The 25,610-nt window shown below is 42.8% G+C and overlaps 1 protein-coding gene and 1 long non-coding RNA gene across 9 annotated transcripts in view; one reads left to right on the top strand and one right to left on the bottom strand.

Annotated features, from left to right (window-relative positions):
* Window positions 1-25,610, bottom strand: part of stim1b (stromal interaction molecule 1b) — a 192,689-nt gene that overhangs the window by 99,341 nt on the left and 67,738 nt on the right. For all 8 annotated transcript variants that reach the window (XM_069892263.1, XM_069892265.1, XM_069892264.1 and 5 more), the window contains one exon: window positions 13,668-13,798. In XM_069892263.1, coding sequence (XP_069748364.1) covers window positions 13,668-13,798 — 131 coding nt within the window. The remainder of the gene's footprint in view (window positions 1-13,667; window positions 13,799-25,610) is intronic.
* Window positions 1-25,610, top strand: part of LOC138739698 (uncharacterized) — a 51,106-nt gene that overhangs the window by 14,247 nt on the left and 11,249 nt on the right. The gene's annotated exons all lie outside the window — the stretch shown is intronic.

Here is a 25,610-nt window from a genome sequence, read left to right as displayed (position 1 = left end):
ATACAGCACGGTAACAGGCCCTTCTGGCCTGTTTTTATTTAATATCCGCAATCCTCCAGCTTCGAGGAGGATCTTTGTCTTTGCCGGTATTTAGGTGGTTTTTGGATGTCTATATTTTTATATTTTGGTATTTGTATAATTTAAGGGATAGGGAGGGGAGGTGAGGGAGTTAAGAGGGGAAATAAGGGTCCTGTACATCATATTATGTGGAAAGAGAATGTAATATTTTGTTTATTGAATTTACATGAGTCTGGAATATCAAAAATAAAATATTGAAAAAATAGAAGCTTATGCATACTTTAGGAAGGATCTTGAGAAATATAAAACAGGAAAGAATTTAAACAAAGAATTGGAAGGGCCAAAAGGGGTCATGAAATAACTGTGGGAAGTAGGATTAAGGCAACTTTCAAGGCAGTTTATGTATTTGTGGAGCAAGAGGTAGCCAGGTAAAGAGTCAGGCCACTCAAGTGCAAAGGAGGGGATCCATGCAGACAGCCAGAAGAAGTGGGTGAGTTCCTTCATGAAAATTTTGCTTTGATATCCCCAAGGAAAATGGCGTGGGTGTTGGTGAGATTAGGGAAGAGTATGCAGATATTCTCGGCCAGCCATTCTCAACAGGGGCCGTACAGCCCCTTCTGGAGGCCCACATGCAAGGGGCCAGAGGCACAGACTGAAATCCTAAAAGAAATTATAGAGAATAGGAGAGAAGTACAGAAGAAAACAACTAAACCTATAACTGTTTCACAGGGAGGGGAACCCAGAAAATGAGCACAGTCCTTAGGGGGCCATAGCCAAAAATGGTTGAGAATGGCTGTTCTCAGGCTTGTTGAAATTAAGGAGATGTTTGGTGTCATTTTTAAAAAAATTAAAGAGGTCAAGTCTCCAGGGACTGATGGAACATGGGAGGAGATTGCTGGGTCTTTAACAGGAATCCTTGTATCCTCTTCAGCCACAGGCAAGGTGCCAGCTGTATAAAATTTTGATCAGGCTACATTTGGAATACTGTGAGCAGTTCTGGTCACCACATGATATGAAGGATCTGGAGGCATTGGAGACATCACAGAAGAGGTTCACTGAAATGTTGCCTGGATTAAAATTTATTTGTTTCAAGAAGTGTTGGATAATTTATTAGAACGAATAAACTGGAGTAAGATTCCCACAGGATCCAATGTTATTTTTACTGGGAGATATTAGAGGGATTAAAATTGAATATGTATCAAGTAAAATTTGTTCAAATTGCCTTGGCAAGGGCTAGACAATGTATTGCTGTAACATGGAAGTCGGATACGGATTTGGGAAGTTCGGAGTTGTATTCCACTTGAGAAAATTACTTATAATTTATGAGATAAATATCATACCAGCTTCCGCCACCATTCCTGGCAATGCATTCCAGGACCCAAAATTATCTTTGTAAAAAAACTTACCTCTGACGTCACCCCTAAACTTTCTATCACTCCCCTTCCCTTAAACAGATGTCCTCTGGTGTTTGGTATTGTCACTCCAGGAAAAAGTTTTGTCTGGGTAACGTCATATTTTTATACATCGCTATTAAATCACCTCTCATTCTCTAAAAAGAAAAGCCCTCGCTCTGCAAACCTTAATTATTCATGTCCTCCAATCCAGGTAGCATCCTGACAAATCCCCTCTGCATCATCTCTAAAGCTTCCACATCCTTCCTGTAATGAGGCAACCAAAATTGAACACAATATTCCAAGTGTGGTCTCTCCATAGATCTGGATCCCAAGATCTCTCTGTTCCTCCATTCTGTTAAGAACCCTGCTATTAACCATGTACTTTGCCTTCAATTTCAACCTTCCAAAGTGCATCACTTCACATTTTTCCAGACTGAACTCCAACTGGCACTTCTCCACCCAACTCTACATCCTGTCACTATCTACGACAACATTGGACTCCTCCAGCCTTCATGTCATTTGCAAACTTACTGACCTATCCATCTACTTCTTCATCCATTTATAAAAATCTCTAAGAGCAGAGGTCCAAGACCAGAGTGAAACACAAAACTCTGCCGACTCTGTGATTGTAGTAAAAACACAGAAATGCTGGAGGAACTCAGCAGGTCTCAAAGGAGGTAAAGAGAAATAACTGTTTCAGGCCTGAGCTTTCTTCAAGGTATGAGAAAAAGCAGGGAGGTGCCTGAATTAAAGAAATGTCAGGGGGAGGAGTACAGACCAACAGACAAAAGGTGATAATTGGATATGGAGGAGGGCAAGAGAGAGAAAAGCTAAGAATTGATAGGGGGTGGAGGGGTTGGGGGTTGGCTCTGTGACTGGGATAAAGGAGACGGAAGGAAAGGGGAAGTGAGAGACAGAGCTAGAGAAAAGGAGACATAGGGAAAGATGGAGGAGTGGGAACTAAGACCAGATCTTGCAAAATGCCACTGGTCACCAATCTCCAGGCAGAATACATTCCATCTCTTACCACCCTCCAGCGAATTCCACATACACACAGCCAATTTCAAGGAACAGTTATAAGAGAATTACAAGGTGTTTCTTTTCATCAGAGTGGTTGGTGTCTGGAACTCAGGCAGTAAAAGCAGATAGAAAAGCAATGTTTAAGAGGTGCTTAGAAGACACGTGAACTGGTAGAGAATGGGGGATGCAATTTGTGGAGGAAAATGGGGCTAGTTTAGGCTCCTCATCAAACAATACTCCTGAGATGAAAATCAGTTTATTCTGGTGGATGTTGTAATCTACAGTTCACATAGTCTTCAAACAGAAACATGAACACTTGGTTTCTTTCTTTCTCAGCTGCTGATCTGATGAGTTTTAAATATCCCCTCTCCACACACATACTCTCTCTGCAGGACCCCCCTCATACACACTCTGCAGCAGGCCTCTCTCCACCACACAAAGCAGATCTGTGCCGATGCTCCAGGCTGCAGAGTGGGAAGGAAGAGAGGGTTCACATAGATATAGGCGCGCCGAGTGGTCAACAACCTGGCAAATGAAGGACAACGTGCATAGTTCAGTAGAGAAAATGCACTAACAGGCAGGTGCAGAGACAGTGTGGAAGGCAGGGAATGTGTTGGAGACACATAGACTGCAGATGCTGGAATCTGAAGCAAGCCCCTGCATCGAGCAGCTCAGTGAGAGAATGACAATGGTCAATGAATCCTTCCTCCATTGCTCAGAGAGATCCAGAGAACAACATTAAAGTCCTGACTTTGGGGGGGAGAAAATGACACTGTATATATTTAAGAAGGAAAATGTATGTATCTTGATCTTTATGGTTTATAGTGTGAAAAATAAAAAATTTTTTTAAAAAGTCCTGTCTCTCTGGTGAGAGACACCCATGCTCTGCAATTACCACACCTCTCACACTGCAGAGCCCCACCTCTCTGTCGAAGTGCAGAGCCCCCTGCCCTCTGTCAGTGCAGAGCCCCCCTGCTCACTCACTGCAGGGCTCCCCTCTCTCTCTCTCTCTCATTGTAGGGCCCCCCCCTCTCTCTCACTGTAGGGTCTCCCCCTCTTGCTCAATATAGGGTCCCTCACTCTTTCTCACAGCACAGCCCCCTCTCTCTCTCACGGCAGAGCCCCCTCTCTCTCTCACGGCAGAGCCCCCTCTCTCTCACGGCAGAGCCCCCTCTCTTTCACAGCAGAGCACGCCCCCTCACTCTCACGGCAGAGCCCACCCTCACGCTCTTTCACGGCAAAGCACCCCCTCTCTTTCATGGAAGAGCTTCTCCTCCCCCACTCTCACGGCAAAGCTCCCTCTCTCTCTCTCACAGCAGAGCTTCCCCCCCCCACTCTCACGGCAGAGCCCTCGTCCCTCTCTCGCATCAGAGCCCCCCCTCACGGCAGAGCACCCTCTCTCTCTCGCATAGAGCCCCCCCTCACACTCTCTCACGGCAGAGCCCCCCCTCTCCCTCGCATCAGAGCCCCCCCTCACTCTCACACGGCAGAGCCCCCCTCACACTTTCTCTCTTTCACAGCAGAGCCCCCCTCACACTCTCTCTCTAATGGCAGAGCCCCCCTCACACTCTCTCTCTCACGGCAGAGCCCCCCACACACACTCTCTCTCTCACGGCAGAGCCCCCCTCACACTCTCTCTCTCTCACGGCAGAGCCCCCCTCACTCTCTCACGGCAGAGACCCCTCACTCATTCTCGTGGCAGAGCCCCCCTTCCTCACTCTCGCGGCAGAGCCCCCCTCACTCACTTTCGCGGCAGAGCCCCCTCACGCTTTCACAGCAGAGCTCCCCACCCCACTCTCGCAGCAGAGCCCCCCCCTCACTCTCCCTCTCTCACGGCAGAGCACCCCTCACTCTCTCTCTCACGGCAGAGCCCCCCCCCACTCTCACGGCAAAACCCCCTCTCTCTTTCACAGCAGAGCTCCCCCCCCCCCCTCTCTCTCTCTCTCTCTCTCTCTCACTGGAGAGCCCCCCTCGCTCTCACTGCAGAGCCTCGCTTCTCTGACTGCAGAACTCCCCTCTCTCTCTCTCGACCCCACACTCTCTCACTGCAGACCCCCCACCCTCTCACCGCAGACCCCCCAACCCTCTCACCACAGAGTCCCCCACACTCTCACCGCAGACACCCCCACACTCTATCTCACGGCAGAGCCCCCCTCACACTCTCTTTCACGGCAAAGCCCCCCACACACACTCTCTCTCTCTCACGGCAGAGCCCCCTCACTCACTCACTCTTGCGGCAGAGCCCACCCTTACTCACTCTCGCAGCAGAGCCCCCTTCACACTCTCGAGGCAGAGCCCACCTCACTCTTTTACAGCAGATCTCCCCCCCCACTCTCGCGGCAGAGCCCCCCTCTCACAGCAGAGCCCCCCCTCACTCTCACAGCAGAGCCCCCCCCTCACTCTCTCTTGTGGCAGAGCCCCTCTCAAACTTTCACAGCAGAGCTTACCCCTCCCACTCTCACGGCAAAGCCCCCTCTCTCTTTCACGACAGAGCTCACCCCCCTCAGTCTCACGGCAAAGCCCCCTCTCTCTTTCACAGTAAAGCTCCCCCCCCACTCTCATGCCAGAGCCCCCCTCACACTCTCTCTCTCTCTCTCTCTCTCTCTCACTGCAGAGCCCCCTTCGCTCTCGCTGCAGAGCCTCACTTCTCTGACTGCAGAACTCCCCTCTCAACCCCGCACTCTCTCACCGCGGTGTCCCCCAACACTTTCACCGCGGCGTCCCCCCACTCTCTCACCGCGGCATCCCCCCACTCTCTCACCGCGGCATCCCCCCACTCTCTCACCCCGGCGTCCCCCCACTCTCTCACCGCGGCGTCCCCCCACTCTCTCACCGCGGCGTCCCCCCACTCTCTCACCGCGGCATCCCCCCACTCCCTCACCGCAGCGTCCCCCCACTCCCTCACCGCAGAGCCCCCCAAACTCTCACCGCACAGCCCCCCCACACTCTCACCACAGAGCCCCCCTCCCTCTCCTCGCAGAGTCCTCTTCCCTCTCCCCGCAGAGACCCCCTCACTCCTCCCCGCAGAGTCTCCCTCCTCAATGCAGAACCTCCCCCTCTCACTCCAGAGCTGTCTCTCACTGCAGAACGCCCTCTCTCTGTCTGCAGAGTCTCCCTCACATTGCAGGGCCCTCTCTCTCGCCGCTGAGCCCCCCTCTCTCGCCACCAAGCGCCCCTCTCTCGCCACCGGACCCCCCTTCCTCGCCGCCGAGCCCCCTCTCTCACCGTTGAGCACCCCCTCTCACTGCCGAGCACCCCTCTCTCACCGCCAAGCCCCTCCCTCTTATCGCAGAGCCCCCTCCTCACTGCTGAGCCCCCTTTCTCTGCAGAGCCCCTCTCAGTCTTTCTCTCACTGTAGAATCTCCTCTCTCTCCTACACACACACCCATCAGAGCCCCCCCCCTTCAGATCTCACTCTCTCTCGTTCTCTGCAGAACTGTATGTCCTATCCCTAACATCCCATTTCATTTCCTTAATGTTTCCATGTGGTCTTCCCATATGCTCTCCCACTCACCCACACACTAGGGGTAATTTACAACAACAAATTAATCTCCACATTTTTATGATTTGGGAGAAAACAAGGAACACTGCAGGAAACAAAGTGGCAAACTACCGGCAAAAAGGTGCCCAAGGTCAGGATGGAACCCAGGTTGGTAAAGCCGTGAGGCGCAGCTCTGTGAGCTGCCCGACGGTGCCTTGTATGGTCACAGTAGTATGCGGAGTGGGTGTCATTGCCATGAGGCAGTGTTGGAAGAGAGTTGATCTGCTAGAGGAGCTGTTCTGAGAACGTACAACATTAGTGCATGCATATAACCATATAACAATTACAGCACAGAAACAGGCCAATTTGGCCCTTCTCATCCACACTGATCCAAGTACCCTCCATATCCCTCCATCCCCCTCCCATCCATATACTCATCCAACTCTTTCTTAAATGACAAAATTGACCCTGCCTCCGCCACCTTTCCCGGAAGCCCATTCCACACAGTAACCACTCTCTGAGTAAAGAAGCTCCCCCTCATGTTACTCCTTTGCCCGTCAACTCTCAACCCATGACCTCTTACTCTCAATGGGAAAAGCCTTTCCACATCAACTCTATCTATCCCTCTCATTATCTTAAACACCTCTATCAAATCCTCTCTCAGCCTTCTACGTTCCAAGGAATAAAGACCTAATTTGCTCAATCACTCCTTGTATTCCAGATGCTGAAACCCAGGCAATATTTTTCTAAATCTTCTCTGCTCTCTCTCTGACTTGTTAATATCCTTCCTATAAATCGGTGACCAGAACTGCACAGAGTACTCTAAACTTGGCCTCATCATCTCAAGCTGTTACAAAGGTAAAAATGGCATAATTTAAGCACAGCTTGCTACCACACCATGATCCATGACGACAATTTTGTGAAATCAATTCTCAAATTGCTCAGAACAAAAGCCTAGAGAAGTACATTCCTCGAGGAGAAATCAACTCCATCGCTGCTGTGCACCGTAGCCTGGGATTGAAGATGTTGAATTATCTGAGCCTTGCACCTTCAGACAAGACCAAATCAAAGGAGTGGTCTGAATTCTACTGCCTCCAGGTGCGGTCTTGGTGGAATGGATTAGTGTCCACTCACTGTCACTGTTGCTGTGTTTTAAGTTAGTGGTCACTGCACTTCAATGGATGATAGTGAAATATTATGAGGAATATCATTTTTGGGACATTTCCACCCAATCCCCACCCCTCATCCTTGTCTACCCAACTCTTCACCAACAACCAACTCCATGTCAAGTACAAACCACACCAGCACATGACGTATGCAAACAACTGCAAAGCCAAGGTGAATAAATTTAGTTCCCAGTACAGTGACAAAGTCTTGATAGATTTACTGTACACCTGAACATGGCAACAAAACCACCAGGCTTTGTCATAAGGCAATGGAAAGGCTATTTCACAAGGGTGCTGTCATTATTGAGTTGTCACAGAATGAACACTTCAGCAGGCATCGTCTTGAAGTGACATGAAACCCTGACAGCAGCTGCTGCTACTTGTATCTGGAAAAAAGGGCAGCCCAGAGCATCACAGGCCACGCTGACTCTCCCCAGTCACAACACCACAGTGACCACAGGACTGCAGCACCTATGTAGCGTGACCAAGAAAGCAGACAGGAGGTGGGGAGGGGAAATTGTAGGGCCAGGGCCAAAGAATGGTTTGGGGTGGGATAAGGGGGGCAGGAAGGGAAGGTGGTAGGAACAGAACAGGAAGGTGGTGTGGGGGGGGGGGGGGGGGGGGGGCAAGAAGGGAAGGTGATGGGGAGGGGGGCAGGAAGGAAAGGTGATGTGAAGGAGGGGCAGGATGGGAAGTTGGTGGGAACAGGGCAGAAATGGGTGCTGGGAATGGGGTAGGAAGGTGGATGGGAAAGGAAACGGAAAGGAGATGGGGAGGAGGGACAAAAAAAAGGGAAGGAGGTGGGAAAGGGCAGGAGGTGGAAAGGAGGAGGAAGGGGAGGGAAGATGGTGGAGAGGGGGCAAGGGAGGGAAGATGGTGGGGAAGAGGGCAGTGGATGTACCAGAAGCTGGAGAGCTCCTGAGAGAAAGATTAAAGATCCAAAGAATCATCATTTGTGAAGCAAATTCCTGGTAATTGGGGTGTTCTAAAGCCCTTGAGCGAACTAAACTGCCTGAGAATCACTCTTGAAACATGCTCAGCATTGTGAGTGAAGCACAATTGAAAGCCTGCAAGATCACACCTACAATAACTGATAGATGTTACTCATTCATCTGTTTTGGAAATGAGAGAAAGTTCTTCTGAAGTCCGTGGGAACTCCATTTAACATACAATCCCAAAAAAATCATTTCTGACTCGGAATTCCAATCCCAGCAGAAATTAAGGTGTAATATTTCGGAATGGCTGAGAGGTGACAGGAAATAATATCACCCAACAAATATCAGGTAATGATCACATGGGTCAAAGGGAATGTTGTAGGGAAAGGTTAAACAGATTCAGACTGTATAACCTGGAGCATTGGAGAGTGATGAGAGGTATGATAGAAGTACACAAAATGAGGAGAGGTACATAAATTAAATGCAAGCAGGCTTTTTCCACGGAGATTGGGTGAGACAAGAACTAGACGACATGGGTTAAGCATGAAAGGGGAAATGTTTAAAGGAGACATTTGGGGGAATCAAGTCAAGTCAAGTTTGTTGTCATCAACTTGACGCAACAGCATTCTCCGGTCCTCTGTGCAAAGCACGCAGACACACAGACAAACAATACATATGCAAGACAAGTACTTCATCTATAAAAATAAATAGATAGATAGATACATTTTGTTTCATGAATACAAGAGTCTTGGATGGTTCATGTGAGCAGTTCCTTTGCTCGATCAGCATTCTAAACTTCCCACGGAGTGCTGAGAGTGTGGAACCAGCAGCCAGTTGAAGTGATGAATGTGGGTTCAATTTTGACATTTAGGAAATATTTGAATAGGTACCTGGTTGAGAGGGAAAGGGCCTGGGTGCAGGTCAGTTGGTTGAGGCAGAAAAGTAGTTTGGCTCAGACTCGATGGACTAAAAGGACTGTTTCTGGGCTGTGGTGTTTAATGCTGGGGTACGAACCACACATCACATCCTGAGGGACACTATTGAGCAAGCCCTCAGAAACCTTTGTGTGGAGCCAGGAGTGTGTGTGTGTGCTGTCCTGAATATTTTACCTCAGTGTTCACCAGGAAGAAGGATGGAGAGTTAGGGGAGATTTAAATCGATAGTATGGAACATGTTGAAAAGAGGAAGTGTTGGAGATAGTACAGCACATTAAGGTGGACAACCCACAGGGCCAGATGAAACCTATCCACTGTTTAAATGGAAGCAAGGGAGGAGATTCCTGACACATTGTGGACAATTTTGCATTCTCATTAGCTATGGGTGAAGTACTGGAAGGTAGATAATGTTGTTCCCATATACAAACAGGCTGGAAAGGCAAGCCAAAAACTACGGGCCGGCTGGTAACCCTTATGCCAGTAGTAGGGAAACAAATGGAAAAAATTCTTCACAGTGGGATTTAGAACAAAGAGCAGCACAGCATATCACTGTTCTTTGATCACTTGGGAGTCAGAGCCTGATTAAGGGAAGCCAGCCTGGTTCTCTGCATAGGAAATCCTGTCTCACAAATAAGTGTTTTCAAGATTCAAGTTATGACCATAGTAATAAAACAGTGTCCTATTACATGAAATTTATTTTTGCCTGTTGTAAGGCAGACAGAGTGTCCGTAGATTCATCTCCAGCGCTAAGAAAACTGATGAAGGCAAAACAGTCGGCATTAGACTTTAGCAAGGCTTTTGACAAGATCCTGCACAGTCTAAAAGGTTATAGAGCATTGGGTCTAAAGTGTGTTGATAAACAGGATACAAAACTGATTTGGTGATGGGAGGGTTGCTTTCAGACGGAGCTCTGTAACCAATGACCTGAACTAATGGAGGAGTCGGTGCTTGGATCTGTGTGTCATGCATAAATGGATGAGAATGTCCATGGTCTGATGCAAGTTTGCTGACAACAAAGACTGGTGAAGTTGTTGACTGCAAGGATATGGAGGGACATAGATCAGCTGAAAATTTGGGTGAAGCAGAGTTTAATCCAAACAAGTGCAAGACAATGTAGTTTGGGTTCTCAAATACTGGCCAGATGTACAGTAAACAACAAAGACCTAGGAACCAGCATTGCATTAGAGGGGCCTTGAAGTGCAAGCTGGCAGTTTCCCAAATGTGGTGACATAGGTGGATAGGGTGAATTGAACAGGTGCTAAGCTTGCGTGCCTTCATAGGCAAGGGAATTGAGTAAAAGACGAAAGAGGGCAGCAGGCCTCAGGGCATCCAGAGGAGGTAAAGATACTGGATGTAACTGATGTTTCAGGCCAGAGCCCTTATTTCAAAAATAAGGCAGGTATCTGAATTAAAAGGCTGGGGAGAAGGGAAGAATGGACAGGAGGTGTACAGACCAACGGACAAAAAGTGTTAATTGTATATGGATGTGGCACAGGAGAGAGGAAAGGTGAGAATTTACTAGGGGAGAAGGGATTGTTTGTGGTTCTCTGGAAGCAGAGCTAGGGGCAAGGAGACAGAGGGAAAAGGGAAGAGAGAGAAAGGCACAAGGCGAGAGGAAAGTAGATACAGGGGAGGCTAAAGGAAACTGGAGTTGATGTAAATGCCATCCTGTTGGAGGGTGCTTAGACAGAATATGAGGTGATATTCCTCCAATTGCTGGCTGATCTCAGTCTGGCAGTGCATGAGACCATGGATAGACATGTCAGCAAGAGAATTGGACAGGGGATTGAAATCATGCCAGATGATGAAGCTGAAGTGCTCAACAAAGCAATCTCCTAGTCTGCACCCAGTCTCTCCAAAGTAGAGGAGACCACAACGGGAGCAATAGATCTACCCTGAAGATTCGTAAGTGAAGTGTTGCTTCTCTTTGAAAGACTGTTTGGGTCCCTGAATGGTGGTGAGGGAGGAGATGTGGGCAAAAGTGGAGCATCTCCTGCTGTCGCAGGGGTAGGTGCCAAGAGGCCAATTGGTGGGAAGGGAGGAGTGGATAAGGGAGTCACAGAGGGAGTGGTCCCTGCATAAGGCGGAGAGGAGAGAACAAGGGAAAAAGCATCTGGTGGTGGGATCACATGGTAGGTTTCGGAAATGGCTGAGAATATGTTGGATGCGGAGGATGGTGGGGTTGTAGAGAAAGACAAGAGGAATCCTATCCTTGTTTCACATGTGGGCAGAGGGGGCTAGGGCAGATGTGCAGGTAATGGAGGATATGAAAGTGAGGGCTGAGATGGCAGCAAAGTGCATAAAATGGACAAGCTCATCATGGATGTATGAAGCAGCAGGCCAAGTAGTCATTTGAGGGGCCTGTGTAGGCTTGGAACATCAACCACTCCATGAAGAGGAGGCAACCACAGCTGGTTTCCATGAAGGTATCCATGGCCTTTACAATGCCAGCAATCGGGGTTCAAATCCTGTGCTGTCTGGAAGGAGTTTGTACGCTCTCCCCAGGGGCTCCAGTTTTCTCCCACCATTCGAAATGTACCAAGGATATGTGTTAATTGGGTGGCTCAGACTCGTGGGTCAAAATGGTCTGTTACCATGCTGTATGTCTACATTTTTAAAGCAATTTAAATTAAAATTTAAGTTTAAAAAAATTTTAATAAATTTAAACAAAGGGCTTTGAGGAAGAAGGGGGAAAACCATAGGACATCTGTTTAAGATGAGTGGAAGAAAGTTTTGGGGAAATGTCAGAGCAGAGGTAAGTTGTTCTTTACTCAATGAGTGATAGGTGCCTAGAATGCACTGTCAGAGATGCTGTTGGCTCGTGCTACAACAGGAATATTGATGTTCATTGGGAGAGTGAGATTGGTAGGGTTAGATTGATGTGGAGATGGGCCCAGACAATGCTGTTCTTTGTTCTATCATGTTGAAAATATACAAAATATTGGTTAGGGATTATTATGTCCTTCACCACACTACAAAAAGGATGTGGCAGTACAAGATCAGACCTCCAAGCCAATCCACACCAAATTTGTTCGCCTTACCTCTGAAGGCTCTCATATTAAAATAAATGCAATTTAATCCACAGCTCTTTCCTCTCCCTTTGCCAATCTCCTGTCTACCCTGTCTACAGAATGTTCCCTCAGCTTCTCGCTTCATTTCTGGTCTGGAACCAATTTCTGCAATTTATTTTAACTTCTGACTAGCACCAGTACATTTCCCTGCCAGGACATTGGTTCTCCTCCAGTTCCAATGCAACCCATCCCATCCCTCTTGTGCAGGTATCCTCTGCCCGAGAAGAGATCCAAAATAACTTAAATCTGTTTTCTGCACCAGCTCCTCACTCAAACTAGATCTGGTTTATCCTTCCATTCCTGCCCTCACTAGCACAGGGCACCAGGAGTAATCAAGATATCACTACCCCAAGGCCCTGCTTTTTGGCATTTTACCTAACTCCCTATACTCACAATGCAGAACCTATTCTCTTTTCCTACCTTTGTTATTGGTACAAAGGTGTACAATGACCTTTGGCTGCTCACCCCTTCCCCTTCAGAATGTTTAGAGATAATATACAAAGTCATGAAGTGCATGGATAGATGAATGGTCCCAGAGAATCTAAACCTAGAGGGCAATGATTTAAGGTGATTGGGAAAGGATTTAAAAGACACCTGAGGCACACCCGAGGGTGGAAGGCAAATGGAATGAGTTGCCAGAATAAGTGAGAGACAGGTACAATTACTAAGCTTAAAAGACATTTGGACAGAATCACAGGGAAAGTGTAGAGGGATATGGGCGACTGGAATAGTTCAGGTAGACAACTTAGTGGGCATAGTCGTTGGTCAAAGGGTGAGACTCCATGCTACTGCGGCCTACTTCAATCACCCCATATATTCCATCCTCCATTACAAGTGCATTGGTGTGCACCAGTGACTCTCTGAAACCGCTCCTACACCACCGCCAAAACCCATGACCTCTATCACATGAACACCAGCCTTTACATGACCCTCTCTCAAGTCACACACCAACCTGACTTGTGTCATGATGTAATGGGGGGTGTATTATACTGACTGCTTCTCACGTATGGAGTTGCTTGCTATTGGCTACGGCTCCACCCTACTGGTATAACAGATGGTGATGCTTTCCCACTGGCCAGTATAGTGGTGGCAAAGAGTCTGTTAATAAAAGCCCTGTATTAGTATAACACTTGTCTGGTTCACGTCTATAGCATATCAACTTGGAAGGAAAATCCCAAGAGATTCTACAGATATATTAATGATCAAGGAAAAAATTGGTCTGACTAAAGATTAATGTGGAGACGCAGAAGATGGGTGAGATTTTAAATAATTGTTTCTCTGAGTCCATAAATTCATTCCAAAACAAGACCATCACAGATCTGACAACATCTGTGTCCAGTTAAGCTCCCTTCATCAGAAATGACAAATGTCCTAACAAAGGGTCATCAACCTGGAATTGTTTCCCTTTCCACAGATTCTGCCTAACCTACCCTTGACAGCACTTCCTATAACAAATAATAATTTCTTGTCCTACCATTGTCCTAGTTTTAAAGAAACTCCTCAACATTTTCAATTTGCATTTGGTCCCGATAAATAAGAAAGAAGGCCCTTCAGCACAAAATCAGGATGGAACCTGAGTCTCTGGCCTCTGTGCTTCAGGGACTCAGCAGCTTGGGAGTGGAGAAGGGTAAACGATTGGACACTGACCTCATCACTCTCCTCCACATCAACGTTTCCATTGGCATCATCGTCCATCTGTTTGTGAATACTCATGATGGCCTCAAAGCGGAGAACCTCCTCTTCAATGTGGCATGAAGCTTCATCAATCCGACATAGATCTGAAGGGAGAGACGTGATTACACTGGCACATATCTCTCTCTCACTACAGCAGAAAATCAATGCAACTAACCCAAAAAGCATTAACGAATTTAACATCCCTACATGGTGCAGTCATTCTGGAAACATTTGTTTCACTTTCCAACCCAGCAAAATATACGGGACCTAATAGTAAAGCCTCTACTAATCAGTTCTCTCCAAATAAAACAAAAAGGATTTGGAATAGCAGTTTTCTCTTCTGTACCAAATATTGTTCCAATAAAAATGTAAAGGACAAGGGGACATCACTTGTACATCCCTTGGCAGTTTAAATGCTTCAGGCATGACAATAAAATGACACAGGCGGTATCACTGAATGACCGATGTTGGGTTAGAAATTCAACCAAGTAGCTTCAAATGATTGGTGGAGGTTTGTCTGCATGTGTGGTCAGCAAGAGTTCTATGAAAGGTCATTAAGGGGTGTTCACAAATTACTGACCTGCGCTGGCGTCAAGTATCACACTTCAACTTCATGCAAATGTAAAAAGGTTTTCAGTTATATAGTCATTGCATTTCACTATTTTGTTTCAAGATGCTTGGGAGAAGTGAAGAGTGTTGATACTGAACTATATTGAAGAGATAATGGCACTGAAAAGCAGACAAAGGTCACAGAATGCTTAAAGGAGAAGGCACAAAGACAGATAAGTGAATGCAAGAACATCGAGGTTTAAAGGTCACGTGTTCCCAAATAAATATTCGACAGAGGCATTAGTACAAAAATAATATTCGTTTTAACCACAATGATTGATATAAATCATCTGCGTCTCCCACCCTGAATGCTCCAGAATCATATCGTAGTCAGTGCTGTAAACTCATACAGCCAAGATCAATGCGCATTTCATCCATTAGACAGACAGCCAAACTCCCAGCTCTGCTCACCTTGCCTCATCAGACTCGTTTCCCAATCCAGGCAACATTCTGGTCAATCTCCTCTGTCCCCTCTCCACAGCTTCCACATCCTTCCTCTCATGAGGTGACTAAAACTGAACACAATACTCTGAGTGTGGTCTCACCAGAGATTTGTAGAGTTGCAACATGATCTCTCAACTCAATCCCCCCAACTTATGAAGCTCAGTACCCCATCAGCCTTCTTAACTATCCTATCAACCTACTCAGCAACTTTGAGAGATTATGGATTTGAACCCTGCAGCCCCTCTGTTCTTCCACACTGTTAACTGTCTAACCATTAACCTGTACTCACCCTTCAGGTTTGACCTTCCAAAAATGCATCATCTCACACTTATCCACATTGAACCCTTTCTGCCACTTTGCCACCCAACTCTGCATCCTGTCTATATCCTTTTGTAACTTATGACAACCCTCAATATTATCAACAACTCTTCCAATCTTCATATTATCTGCGAATTTAATGACCCGTCCTTCCACTTCTTCACCTGTCATTTATAAAAATCACAAAGAGCAGGGGTCTCAGAACAGATCCCTGCGGCCCCTCCACTCGTCACTGAGCTCCAGGCAGAATATTTTCCATCCGCTACAACTAGGCTTTCTGCAGGCAAGCCATGTTTTGGAAACACACAGCCAAGGTCCCATGGATCCCATCACTTGTGACTTTCTGAACAAACCTCTCATGGGGGATCCTTAGTAAAATCCACTGCCTGACCTTCATCAATTTTTTGGCAACTTCCTCAAATAACTTGAGGCATGACCATCCCCTCACAAAGTCGCACTGACTATCCCTGAAAAAACTATATTCCTCCAAATGCTCAACATCCTCTAAAAGTTTGCTCATCACTTTTGTAAGACTCACCAGTCAAAAACTTCCAGTATTCTCCCTATTACCTCTATGAAAACAAGGGGCCCAGATTTGCCATTCTCTAATTCTCCAACACCTCTCCTGTGACCAAGGAGGATGCAAAGATCATAGCGAAGACCTCAGCTATCTCTCCCATAAGATAAAGCCATTCATCCATGCAAATCCTGCTCAGCTCAAAGCCTACAATGGACAGGGCATCAACACAAAAAGTACATGTAAACTCAAGGTGAAAGTCAAAGATAAAGAGCACCACCTCCGGTTCTCTGTCGTCCCAGATGGACATGAATCACTGCTGAGTGACAAAGCATGTGAAAACTTAAGCCTAGTCAAAAGGGTGTACACACCAGGGAAACCTATTGTGTTAGCTGATGCACTGTGTAGGGCAATGTTGCAGAGTGAAGCACACAATGGGAGTTCCACAGAGACAGGTACGAATCACCAGTGAATCTGATCACTGAATCTCTTCTCATATCTGACATGATATCCAAGCAGATCGCAGCTGATAAAAAAAAGTTCTACAGAAGGTCATCACGAATCTAAATAAGGGGTAGCGTGCCAGATGACAACGTGGGGTTAGACTGATAATCCTGGTCTCCTCAAAAAAGTTGAGAAAAAGTGATAGAAAAGACTATAAAAGTTACAGCAACTATAAGGAAGAACTGTCTGAAGACATACAGGTCATTAACAATGCCACCAAAGAAGGATAAAGGACTTACTATTGTACAAGACACCAAGCAAGAAAAGGAACAAGAAAAGGAAGAGAGGCCGACCTTGAGAAAGGATCCTGGAGCTGCCTGTAACATCTGAAGGAGAGCGGCCAGAAGCTGGGGGAGACCTGGGACACTGCTACTCAAGGTCTCCCTCGACAACGGCCGCCGACATCGGGTAAAGAAGTGACTCGACATTGTATGACTCCTCGCACATGTGCAGAGCACATTAAAAAAACGGAGGAAATTTTTAAAAAGATTCCAGACACTCGCAGCTCCAGTGATCAAGAAGGGGACTTGGAAAAGCAAAGATCAAGAACAACTTACAATCTGGAGAAAGGAAGCAATTTTTAGACTTTTTTTCGACAATCTATGGAAGTGTTAACTGATGAAGTCAGGAAGAATGGTGATAAGATGGAAAGATTAATAAACAAGTTGATGCTAGATTTGAAATAGTGGAGGATAAAATTAAAGGGAATGAATTTGAGATTCAAAATATCAAAGACCAAATGAAGAAGGTACAGGCAGAGGCAGGTGCAAAGCATGATCAGTTCATGCAAAAAATACACATTTTGGAAAACTAGTAGACGGAATAATAAGATCGTTGGACTTAAAGAAGGGGATGATGGTCAAGATATGAAAAAAATTTTGCAACGGTGGATACCAGAATCTTTGGGTCAGGCTGAATTTCAAGGAGATTTGGAGATAGAAAGAGCCCATAGGGCATTGAGACCTAAACCTCAGCCTGACCAAAGGTCCCGTCCAATACTTGTCAGATTCCTTCACTATGAAGTAAGAGAGAAGATACTGGAGTTGGCAGCAAAGCAAACGAAAGAAAGACAATCACCTTTGATTTATAATGGAAATAAGATTTTCTTTTATCCAGACACAAGTTTTGAACTGTCGAAAAGAGAAAAGAGTTTAATCCGGCTAAAGATGTGTTATGGAAAAAAGGCGATGCCTTTGTTTTGAGATAACCAGTTGTACTGAAAGTATTTGTCCCAGGAGGGAGGAATAGATTTTTTTACTGAGCCTAATGAAGCAAAGGTATATTCCGATTCATTGCCTGTTAAAGATGAGCAGATGGTTGTAGACACTTGAATTTATTATACAACTGAAAGATATGTAACTAAAAGTATATTGTGTTTCGAGAAAGCTTAAAGGGGGAGGAAGGTTTAACCTATAATGTGCGTGATCTACTATATTGAATAAGATGAATGGATTGTGAGGTCTATTGAAAAAAATTATTGAAAGGGATGGTATGGTATTTGAGTGAGTTCATGGCGAGTATGATGATTACCACTGCAGAGTCATGGGTACTAATGTGATATTCTTTGCATCCTGCATAGATCAGGGAAGTAAAGACACTTTTACATCACGCGCCTGTAGGGTTTTCCCTTACTTTTTTCTTCTCTTTTCCTTTCTCCACTTTTTTTTGTTTTAAGCCTGGACTGTTTATATATGTAGTATATTATATAGGGAGGGTTGAGGTGAGTGGGGAGGAGCGAGGGGGATGCTGGATGAACGTATGCTTTAATTTTGGTGTCTAAGGGTGGGAAATTGTCTTTTATTAGTATTAATATAAATGAAATTCAGAATCCAATAAAGAGAAAAAGGTTTTTAAGCTATATGAAAAAAGATGTGGCTTTTTTTTTACAAGAAAGCCATTTAACAGAAATAGAACATGCAAAATTAAAAAGACTGGGTAGGAAGGGTATTGTCTTCTTCATTTAATTCTGAAGCTAGAGGAGTAGTGATATTAATAAATAAAAGTTTATGAATTAAAATATTGGATGTAATTATTGATAAAGTGGGAAGATATGTGATGGAAAATTATAACATTTATTCTGAATATTGGACTTTGATTAATATATATGCACCGAATATAGATGATGGAAAATTTATACAAGATGTTTTAATGTAATTAGCTAATGCAACAGGGAAAATAATTATGGGAGGAGACTTTAATTTTACTTTTGATTCGAATTTGGACAGATCAGGTGGATTTATGGTTAAAAACAAGGTAGTTAAAATGTGAAAAATTTTATGAATGAAATGAAACTTGTTGACAGTTGGAGGAGAATGCATCCCAATAGTAGAGATTATTCATTTTATTCCTTTAGACACAAGAAATTTTCACATATAGATGTGTTTTTAATCTCCTCTCAACTGCAAGCAAGAGTTCAAAATATTGAATATCATGAAAGGATATTGTTTGATCATTCATCTTTGGTTATGTTAATTTTATTGGAGGAAGATCAAAATATAGGTTATAGATGGAGATTTAATGCTGCAATGTTAAAAAGGCAAGATTTTTATGAATTTATAAGACAACAGATAAATTTCTTTTAGACATTAACAAACATTCTGTAACTAATAAATTTGTGGTTTGGGATTCTATGAAGGTTTATTTAAGAGGACAAATAAGTTATACAGCTAAGGTTAAAAAAATGTCTGAAGTTCATCATTTGGAAAATCAAATAATAACAATGGAAAAAGCATTGCAAAATCAAGTAAATGATGAGAAATGAAGAATACTGGATTTTTTAAAAATTGAAATTTAATAGAATACGACATATAGAGTGGAGAGATATACAAGGCGAACCTGACAAAAATAATGAGTTGGGAGATAAAGCGCATAAAGTTTTAGCATGGCAATTGAAGACTGAACAATTATCGAGAACAAGAGAAGATTTGGGTCATCTTACTTTTAAAACACAGGGCACTAATGATGTTTTTATGAAATTTTATAAGAAATTATACCAATCGGAATCTTTGAAATCCTTTTACAGTTATAGAAATATATGATATAGTGATGTCTTTACCAAATAATAAGGGTCCAGGTGAAGATGGTTTCTCGCCGGAGGTATATAAAGAATTTAAAGAGTTATTGATTCCTATATTTATGGGATTGTTAGACCAAATGGAAGATCTTTGTGAGTTACCTGAGTTGTTTAAAACTGCAATAATGTTATTCCAAAAAAAGTGAAGGATTCTTTGCTTCCATCTTCATTACTGATTACAGATTATAAAATTTTGTCTAAATTAATAGCTAATAGATTAGCTAACTGTTTACCTAAATTGATTAATATGGACCAAACAGGTTTTATTAAGAATATAAGATCAGCCAATGATATTGTTAGACTTTTAAGTTTGTTAAATATGGGTCAGAAAAAAAATCAGTGGTTTTGGCTTTAGATGCAGAAAAAGCATTTGATAGACTTGAATAGAATTATTTATTTAAAGTATTGAAGGTTTTTGGATTTCCAATAAATTTTATAAACTGGATAAGAGCATTTGTCTATTTGTAATTACTCTACTTGTCTGCTATCTCCTTTTTTATTTGCGTGGGCTATAGAATCCTTAGCAGAGGTGATTAGATAATGAGATCAAGGGTTTTAAGATAAATGATAAAGAACATAAAATTAGCCTTTTTGCAGATGATGTAATATTATATCTTACAAACCCTGAAAGTTCATTGAAAAAAGTAAATGTATGATGAACGGAGTATGGGTTAATATCAGGTTATAAAGTAAATATTGATAAAAGTGAAGTGATGCTAGGGACTGAGATAGATAATACTCAAGTTAAGAAAATGACAAAATTTAAATGGCTGAAGGAGGCGGTTAAATATCTAGGAATTAATATTGATAAAAATTTAAATAATTTATTTAAATTAAATTATATTCCTCTATTGAAGAAAATTAAAGAAGAATTAATAAGTTGGAAGGATTTGCCAATTTCTTGAAAAGGACAAATTGTGTGAAGATGAATATTTTTCCTAGAATACAATACCTATTTCAATCATTACCAATTTTTCTACCAACCAAGTTTTTTCAAGACTTAAATAAGAGGAGTCACGTGATGGAGTAGTGGCCGGTCAGGGAATTCTAGCCCTCTCCAGAAAAGTTGGAAAAAATCGCATAAAACACAAGGGTACAAGAGTAAAAATTAAAACAAAGTAAAAATAAAGGTGAGAAGAAAATGGCAGCGAAGAGAGAAAAGTCGAAAACAACGGGAAAAAGAGAAGATGAAAGAACGTCGGAATAAGAAGGTGAAGGCCTTACCTGTCCGAGGAGGCCCGCCGCGGAGAGAGAAGCCCGCTCCCTCAGGTCAGTGGAAGTCCCGAGCTCGGGACTACAAAAATGGCTCGCGGAGCCGAGTAAAAGTGCGCAACCGCGCATGTAAAAAAAACACACTGAAGGGAGGGGGGAACAGCTGCGGAGTTAATCTCCACAGCTGAGAGAGACAGCTGCAACACAGCAAAAGGTGCAGAACATAGAAAATAACGACAACAAGAAAGAAGAGGGTAAAAAGAAAACAAGGAAACAACAGATGGTCAACCCAGAGGAAGAAGAAGAAGAAGAACAGAAAGAAATGGAAGAAGAGGAGAAAGGCAAGACAATGGATGTATCTTTTTTTAAAGAATATATGGAATCAATGAAAAAATGGCAATTACAAGAATTTAATGAGATAAAAAGAAGAATTAAGAGTGCAGAAGAAAAAATGAATAAAATAGAAATGGTCATATCAGAGATAGGAAAAAGAGTGGATAATGTGGAAGAACGAAAAATAATCGTAGAAATGGAAGTAGAGGACTTAAAAGAGAAATTAGAAGAATCTAATAAAAAAGTTAAAGAGGCACATGAGCTGTTAGCTCAGAAGATAGATAGAATGGAAAACTATAATAGAAGAAATAATATAAAGATAGTGGGCCTTAAGGAAGATGAAGAAGGCAAGAATATGAGAGAATTTATAAAAGATTGGATCCCCAGGGTCCTAGGAAGACCAGAATTACAGGAAGAAATGGAAATAGAGAGGGCACATAGAACATTAGCCCCGAAACCACAACCGCAGCAAAAACCAAGATTCATTTTAGTAAAATTTTTAAGATATACAACAAGAGAAAATATATTGGAGAAAGAAATAAAGAAAATAAGAAAAGACAAAAAGCCACTGGAATACAAAGGTCAAAAAACTTTTTTCTATCCAGACATAAGTTTTGAACTCCTGAAGAAGAGGAAGGAGTTCAATACAGCAAAAACGATCTTATGGAAAAAAGGATATAAATTTATGTTAAAGTACCCAGCGGTACTTAAAATAGTTATTCCAGGGCAGCAAAACAGACTATTCTCGGATGCAAAGGAAGCACGAAAATTTGCAGAACAACTACAAAACAAGCAGAGAGATGAAGACATGTAATGAGAGAAAAAATGACCACGAACTATATGTATGTGTGTATATGGGTGTACTCGCACCAACCCTCTTTTCAATCTTCTTCAGCATGATGCTGAACCAAGCCATGAAAGACCCCAACAATGAAGACGCTGTTTACATCCGGTACCGCACGGATGGCAGTCTCTTCAATCTGAGGCGCCTGCAAGCTCACACCAAGACACAAGAGAAACTTGTCCGTGAACTACTCTTTGCAGATGATGCCGCTTTAGTTGCCCATTCAGAGCCAGCTCTTCAGCGCTTGACGTCCTGCTTTGCGGAAACTGCCAAAATGTTTGGCCTGGAAGTCAGCCTGAAGAAAACTGAGGTCCTCCATCAGCCAGCTCCCCACCATGACTACCAGCCCCCCCACATCTCCATCGGGCACACAAAACTCAAAACGGTCAACCAGTTTACCTATCTCGGCTGCACCATTTCATCAGATGCAAGGATCGACAATGAGATAGACAACAGACTCGCCAAGGCAAATAGCGCCTTTGGAAGACTACACAAAAGAGTCTGGAAAAACAACCAACTGAAAAACCTCACAAAGATAAGCGTATACAGAGCCGTTGTCATACCCACACTCCTGTTCGGCTCCGAATCATGGGTCCTCTACCGGCACCACCTACGGCTCCTAGAACGCTTCCACCAGCGTTGTCTCCGCTCCATCCTCAACATCCATTGGAGCGCTCACACCCCTAACGTCGAGGTACTCGAGATGGCAGAGGTCGACAGCATCGAGTCCACGCTGCTGAAGATCCAGCTGCGCTGGATGGGTCACGTCTCCAGAATGGAGGACCATCGCCTTCCCAAGATCGTATTATATGGCAAGCTCTCCACTGGCCACCGTGACAGAGGTGCACCAAAGAAAAGGTACAAGGACTGCCTAAAGAAATCTCTTGGTGCCTGCCACATTGACCACCGCCAGTGGGCTGATAACGCCTCAAACCGTGCATCTTGGCGCCTCACAGTTTGGCGGGCAGCAGCCTCCTTTGAAGAAGACCGCAGAGCCCACCTCACTGACAAAAGGCAAAGGAGGAAAAACCCAACACCCAACCCCAACCAACCAATTTTCCCTTGCAACCGCTGCAATCGTGTCTGCCTGTCCCGCATCGGACTGGTCAGCCACAAACGAGCCTGCAGCTGACGTGGACTTTTTACCCCCTCCATAAATCTTCGTCCGCGAAGCCAAGCCAAAGAAAGAAAAAAATATATATATATATATATATATATGTGTATGTATATATGTGTATACATGAGTGTATCCGTATCTAGAGGAAAATATATAGAGTATAGATAAGAATTAATAAGGGAATAAAAGGGAATAGAGGGAATAAGGAGGGAATTAAAAGTGACCTTTGTTATATATGAAAATTGAAATCTTTTCCGGGGGGGCTGGGTGGGGAGGAGTTACGGTCACTGCAAAATCAGTTGACGCTTGCGAGTGAATTCGCAAAGCCAAATGGAGAGGGGAGATGTTGTTGCCCGACAAGGGATGAAGGGCAACTCAGGAGGGGGAGGGGAGAACGGGGTTAAAGAAGTTTTAAATAGGAGAATAAGGAAAATGTTTCATGTTTTAGAAATGTTGTCTTATAAAGTGTTCAAAACAAGAAAGCAGAAATGGATAAGAAGGAAAGGTGATGATGGAGAAACGGAAAGGGAAGATAAACAAAGTATGAAATGGCTACGTTGAACTATATGACTTTAAATATTAACGGAATACATAACCAAATTAAAAGGAAGAAACTGCTAAATTTATTGAAAAAATAAAAAATTGATATAGCATTTGTGCAAGAAACACATTTAACTGAATTGGAGCACAAGAAATTAAAGAGAGATTGGGTAGGACATGTAACATGTAATTCAAAAGCAAGAGGAGTAGCTATATTAATCAGTAAAAATGTACCAATTAAAATAGAAGAGGAAATAATAGATCCAGCAGGGAGATATGTAATAATAAAATGTCAGCTATATCCGGAGTTTAGGAATCTACTCAATGTATATTCACCTAACGAAGAAGATCAAAAGGTTATGCAAGATATTTTTTTGAAGATAGCAGATACGCAAGGGAACATATTAATAGGAGGGGATTTCAACCTTAATTTGGATTCAAATATGGATAAAACTGGGGAAAAAATTAACAGAAAGAACAAAGTAACCAAATTTATAATTAAATCGATGCAAGAAATGCAACTTTTGGATATATGGAGGAAACAACACCCAAAGGAAAAGGAATATTCATATTATTCGGCTAGACATAAAACATACTCAAGAATAGACCTATTTCTGTTATCAGCTCGTATGCAAGATAGAGTAAGAAAAACAGAATATAAAGCGAGAATACTATCGGACCATTCACCCTTAATATTGACAACAGACTTAGAGGACATCCCTCCAAGAATGTATAGATGGAGATTAAACTCCATGTTACTCAAAAGGCAGGATTTTAGAGAATTCATAGAAAGACAAATTAAAATGTACTTTGAAATAAATACGGAATCAGTGAAAGATAAGTTTATACTATGGGATGCAATGAAAGCGTTCATCAGAGGGCAAAGAATAAGTTATGTAACCAAGATGAAGAAGGACTATAATCAGGAAACAGAGCAGTTGGAAAGGGAAATAGTAAATATAGAAAAAGAATTAGCAATGAAGGAAGATACAATTAAAACAAGAGAATTGGCAGATAAAAAAATAAAATATGAAACATATAAGGTGGAGAAGAACATAATGAAGACAAAACAGAAATATTATGAACTAGGGGAAAAAACGCACAAAATTCTAACATGGCAGCTTAAGACAGAACATGCTAAGAAAATGGTATTGGCATCAAGGAAAAAAGACAAACAAATCACATATAATCCAACGGAGATCAATGAAAACTTTAGAGAATTCTACGAACAATTATACCAAACTGAAAACGAAGGGAAAGAAGGCAAAATAGATGAATTTTTAACTAAAATTGAACTACCAGAATTACAAAGAGAGGAACAAAATAAATTAACAGAACCATTTGAAATAGTAGAAATACAAGAGATAATAAAAAAATTACCAAATAATAAAACACCAGGAGAGGATGGATTCCTAATAGAATTCTATAAAACATTTAAAGATTTATTAATTCCTCCCCTCCTGGAAGTAATCAACCAGATTGACAAAGCACAAAGCTTACCAGATTCATGCAAAACAGCAATAATTACAGTAATACCAAAGACAGGGAAAGATCCACTCGCACCAGCGTCATATAGACCAATGTCATTACTTAACACAGATTATAAGATAATAGCTAAACTATTAGCAAACAGATTAGCAGATTATGTACCTAAAATGGTAAATCTAGACCAAACTGGATTTATTAAAAAAAGACGCACAACAGACAATATTTGTAAATTTATTAACTTAATTCATGCAGTAGAAGGGAGTAAAGCGTCAACAGTAGCAGTTGCTTTAGACGCAGAGAAGGCCTTTGACAGAGTAGAATGGAATTATTTATTCAAAGTATTACAAAAATTCAGTTTACCAGAGAAGTATATTAATTGGATTAAAGCATTATATAAGGGGCCATTGGCGAAAGTGACAGTAAATGGATATATATCAAAGCAATTTAATTTAAGCAGATCAACAAGGCAGGGATGCCCACTATCACCCTTATTGTTCGCGTTAGCTATAGAACCACTAGCAGAATTGATAAGAACAGAAAATAATATAAAAGGGATAAAAATAAAAGATAAGGAATATAAAATCAGTTTATTTGTGGATGATGTTATAGTATACTTAACAGAACCAGAACTATCAATAAAAGAATTATATAAGAAATTGAAGGAATATGGAGAAGTGTCGGGTTATAAGATTAACGTAAATAAAAGTGAAGCAATGCCAATGAATAATGCGGATTTCTCAAAATTTAAGAAGGAATCACCATTCAGATGGCAAATGCAAGCAATAAGATACCTAGGTATACAAATAAATAAAAATCTCGGCCATCTATATAAACTCAATTATTATCCACTAATGAAAAACTTACAGGGCGATTTAGAGCATTGGAAAGATTTACCACTAACACTAATAGGAAGGTTA

Source organism: Narcine bancroftii, chromosome 7, assembly GCF_036971445.1.
Source record: "Narcine bancroftii isolate sNarBan1 chromosome 7, sNarBan1.hap1, whole genome shotgun sequence".
Taxonomy (NCBI): Eukaryota; Metazoa; Chordata; class Chondrichthyes; order Torpediniformes; family Narcinidae; genus Narcine; species Narcine bancroftii.
This window is presented reverse-complemented; position numbering and strand designations above follow the sequence as displayed.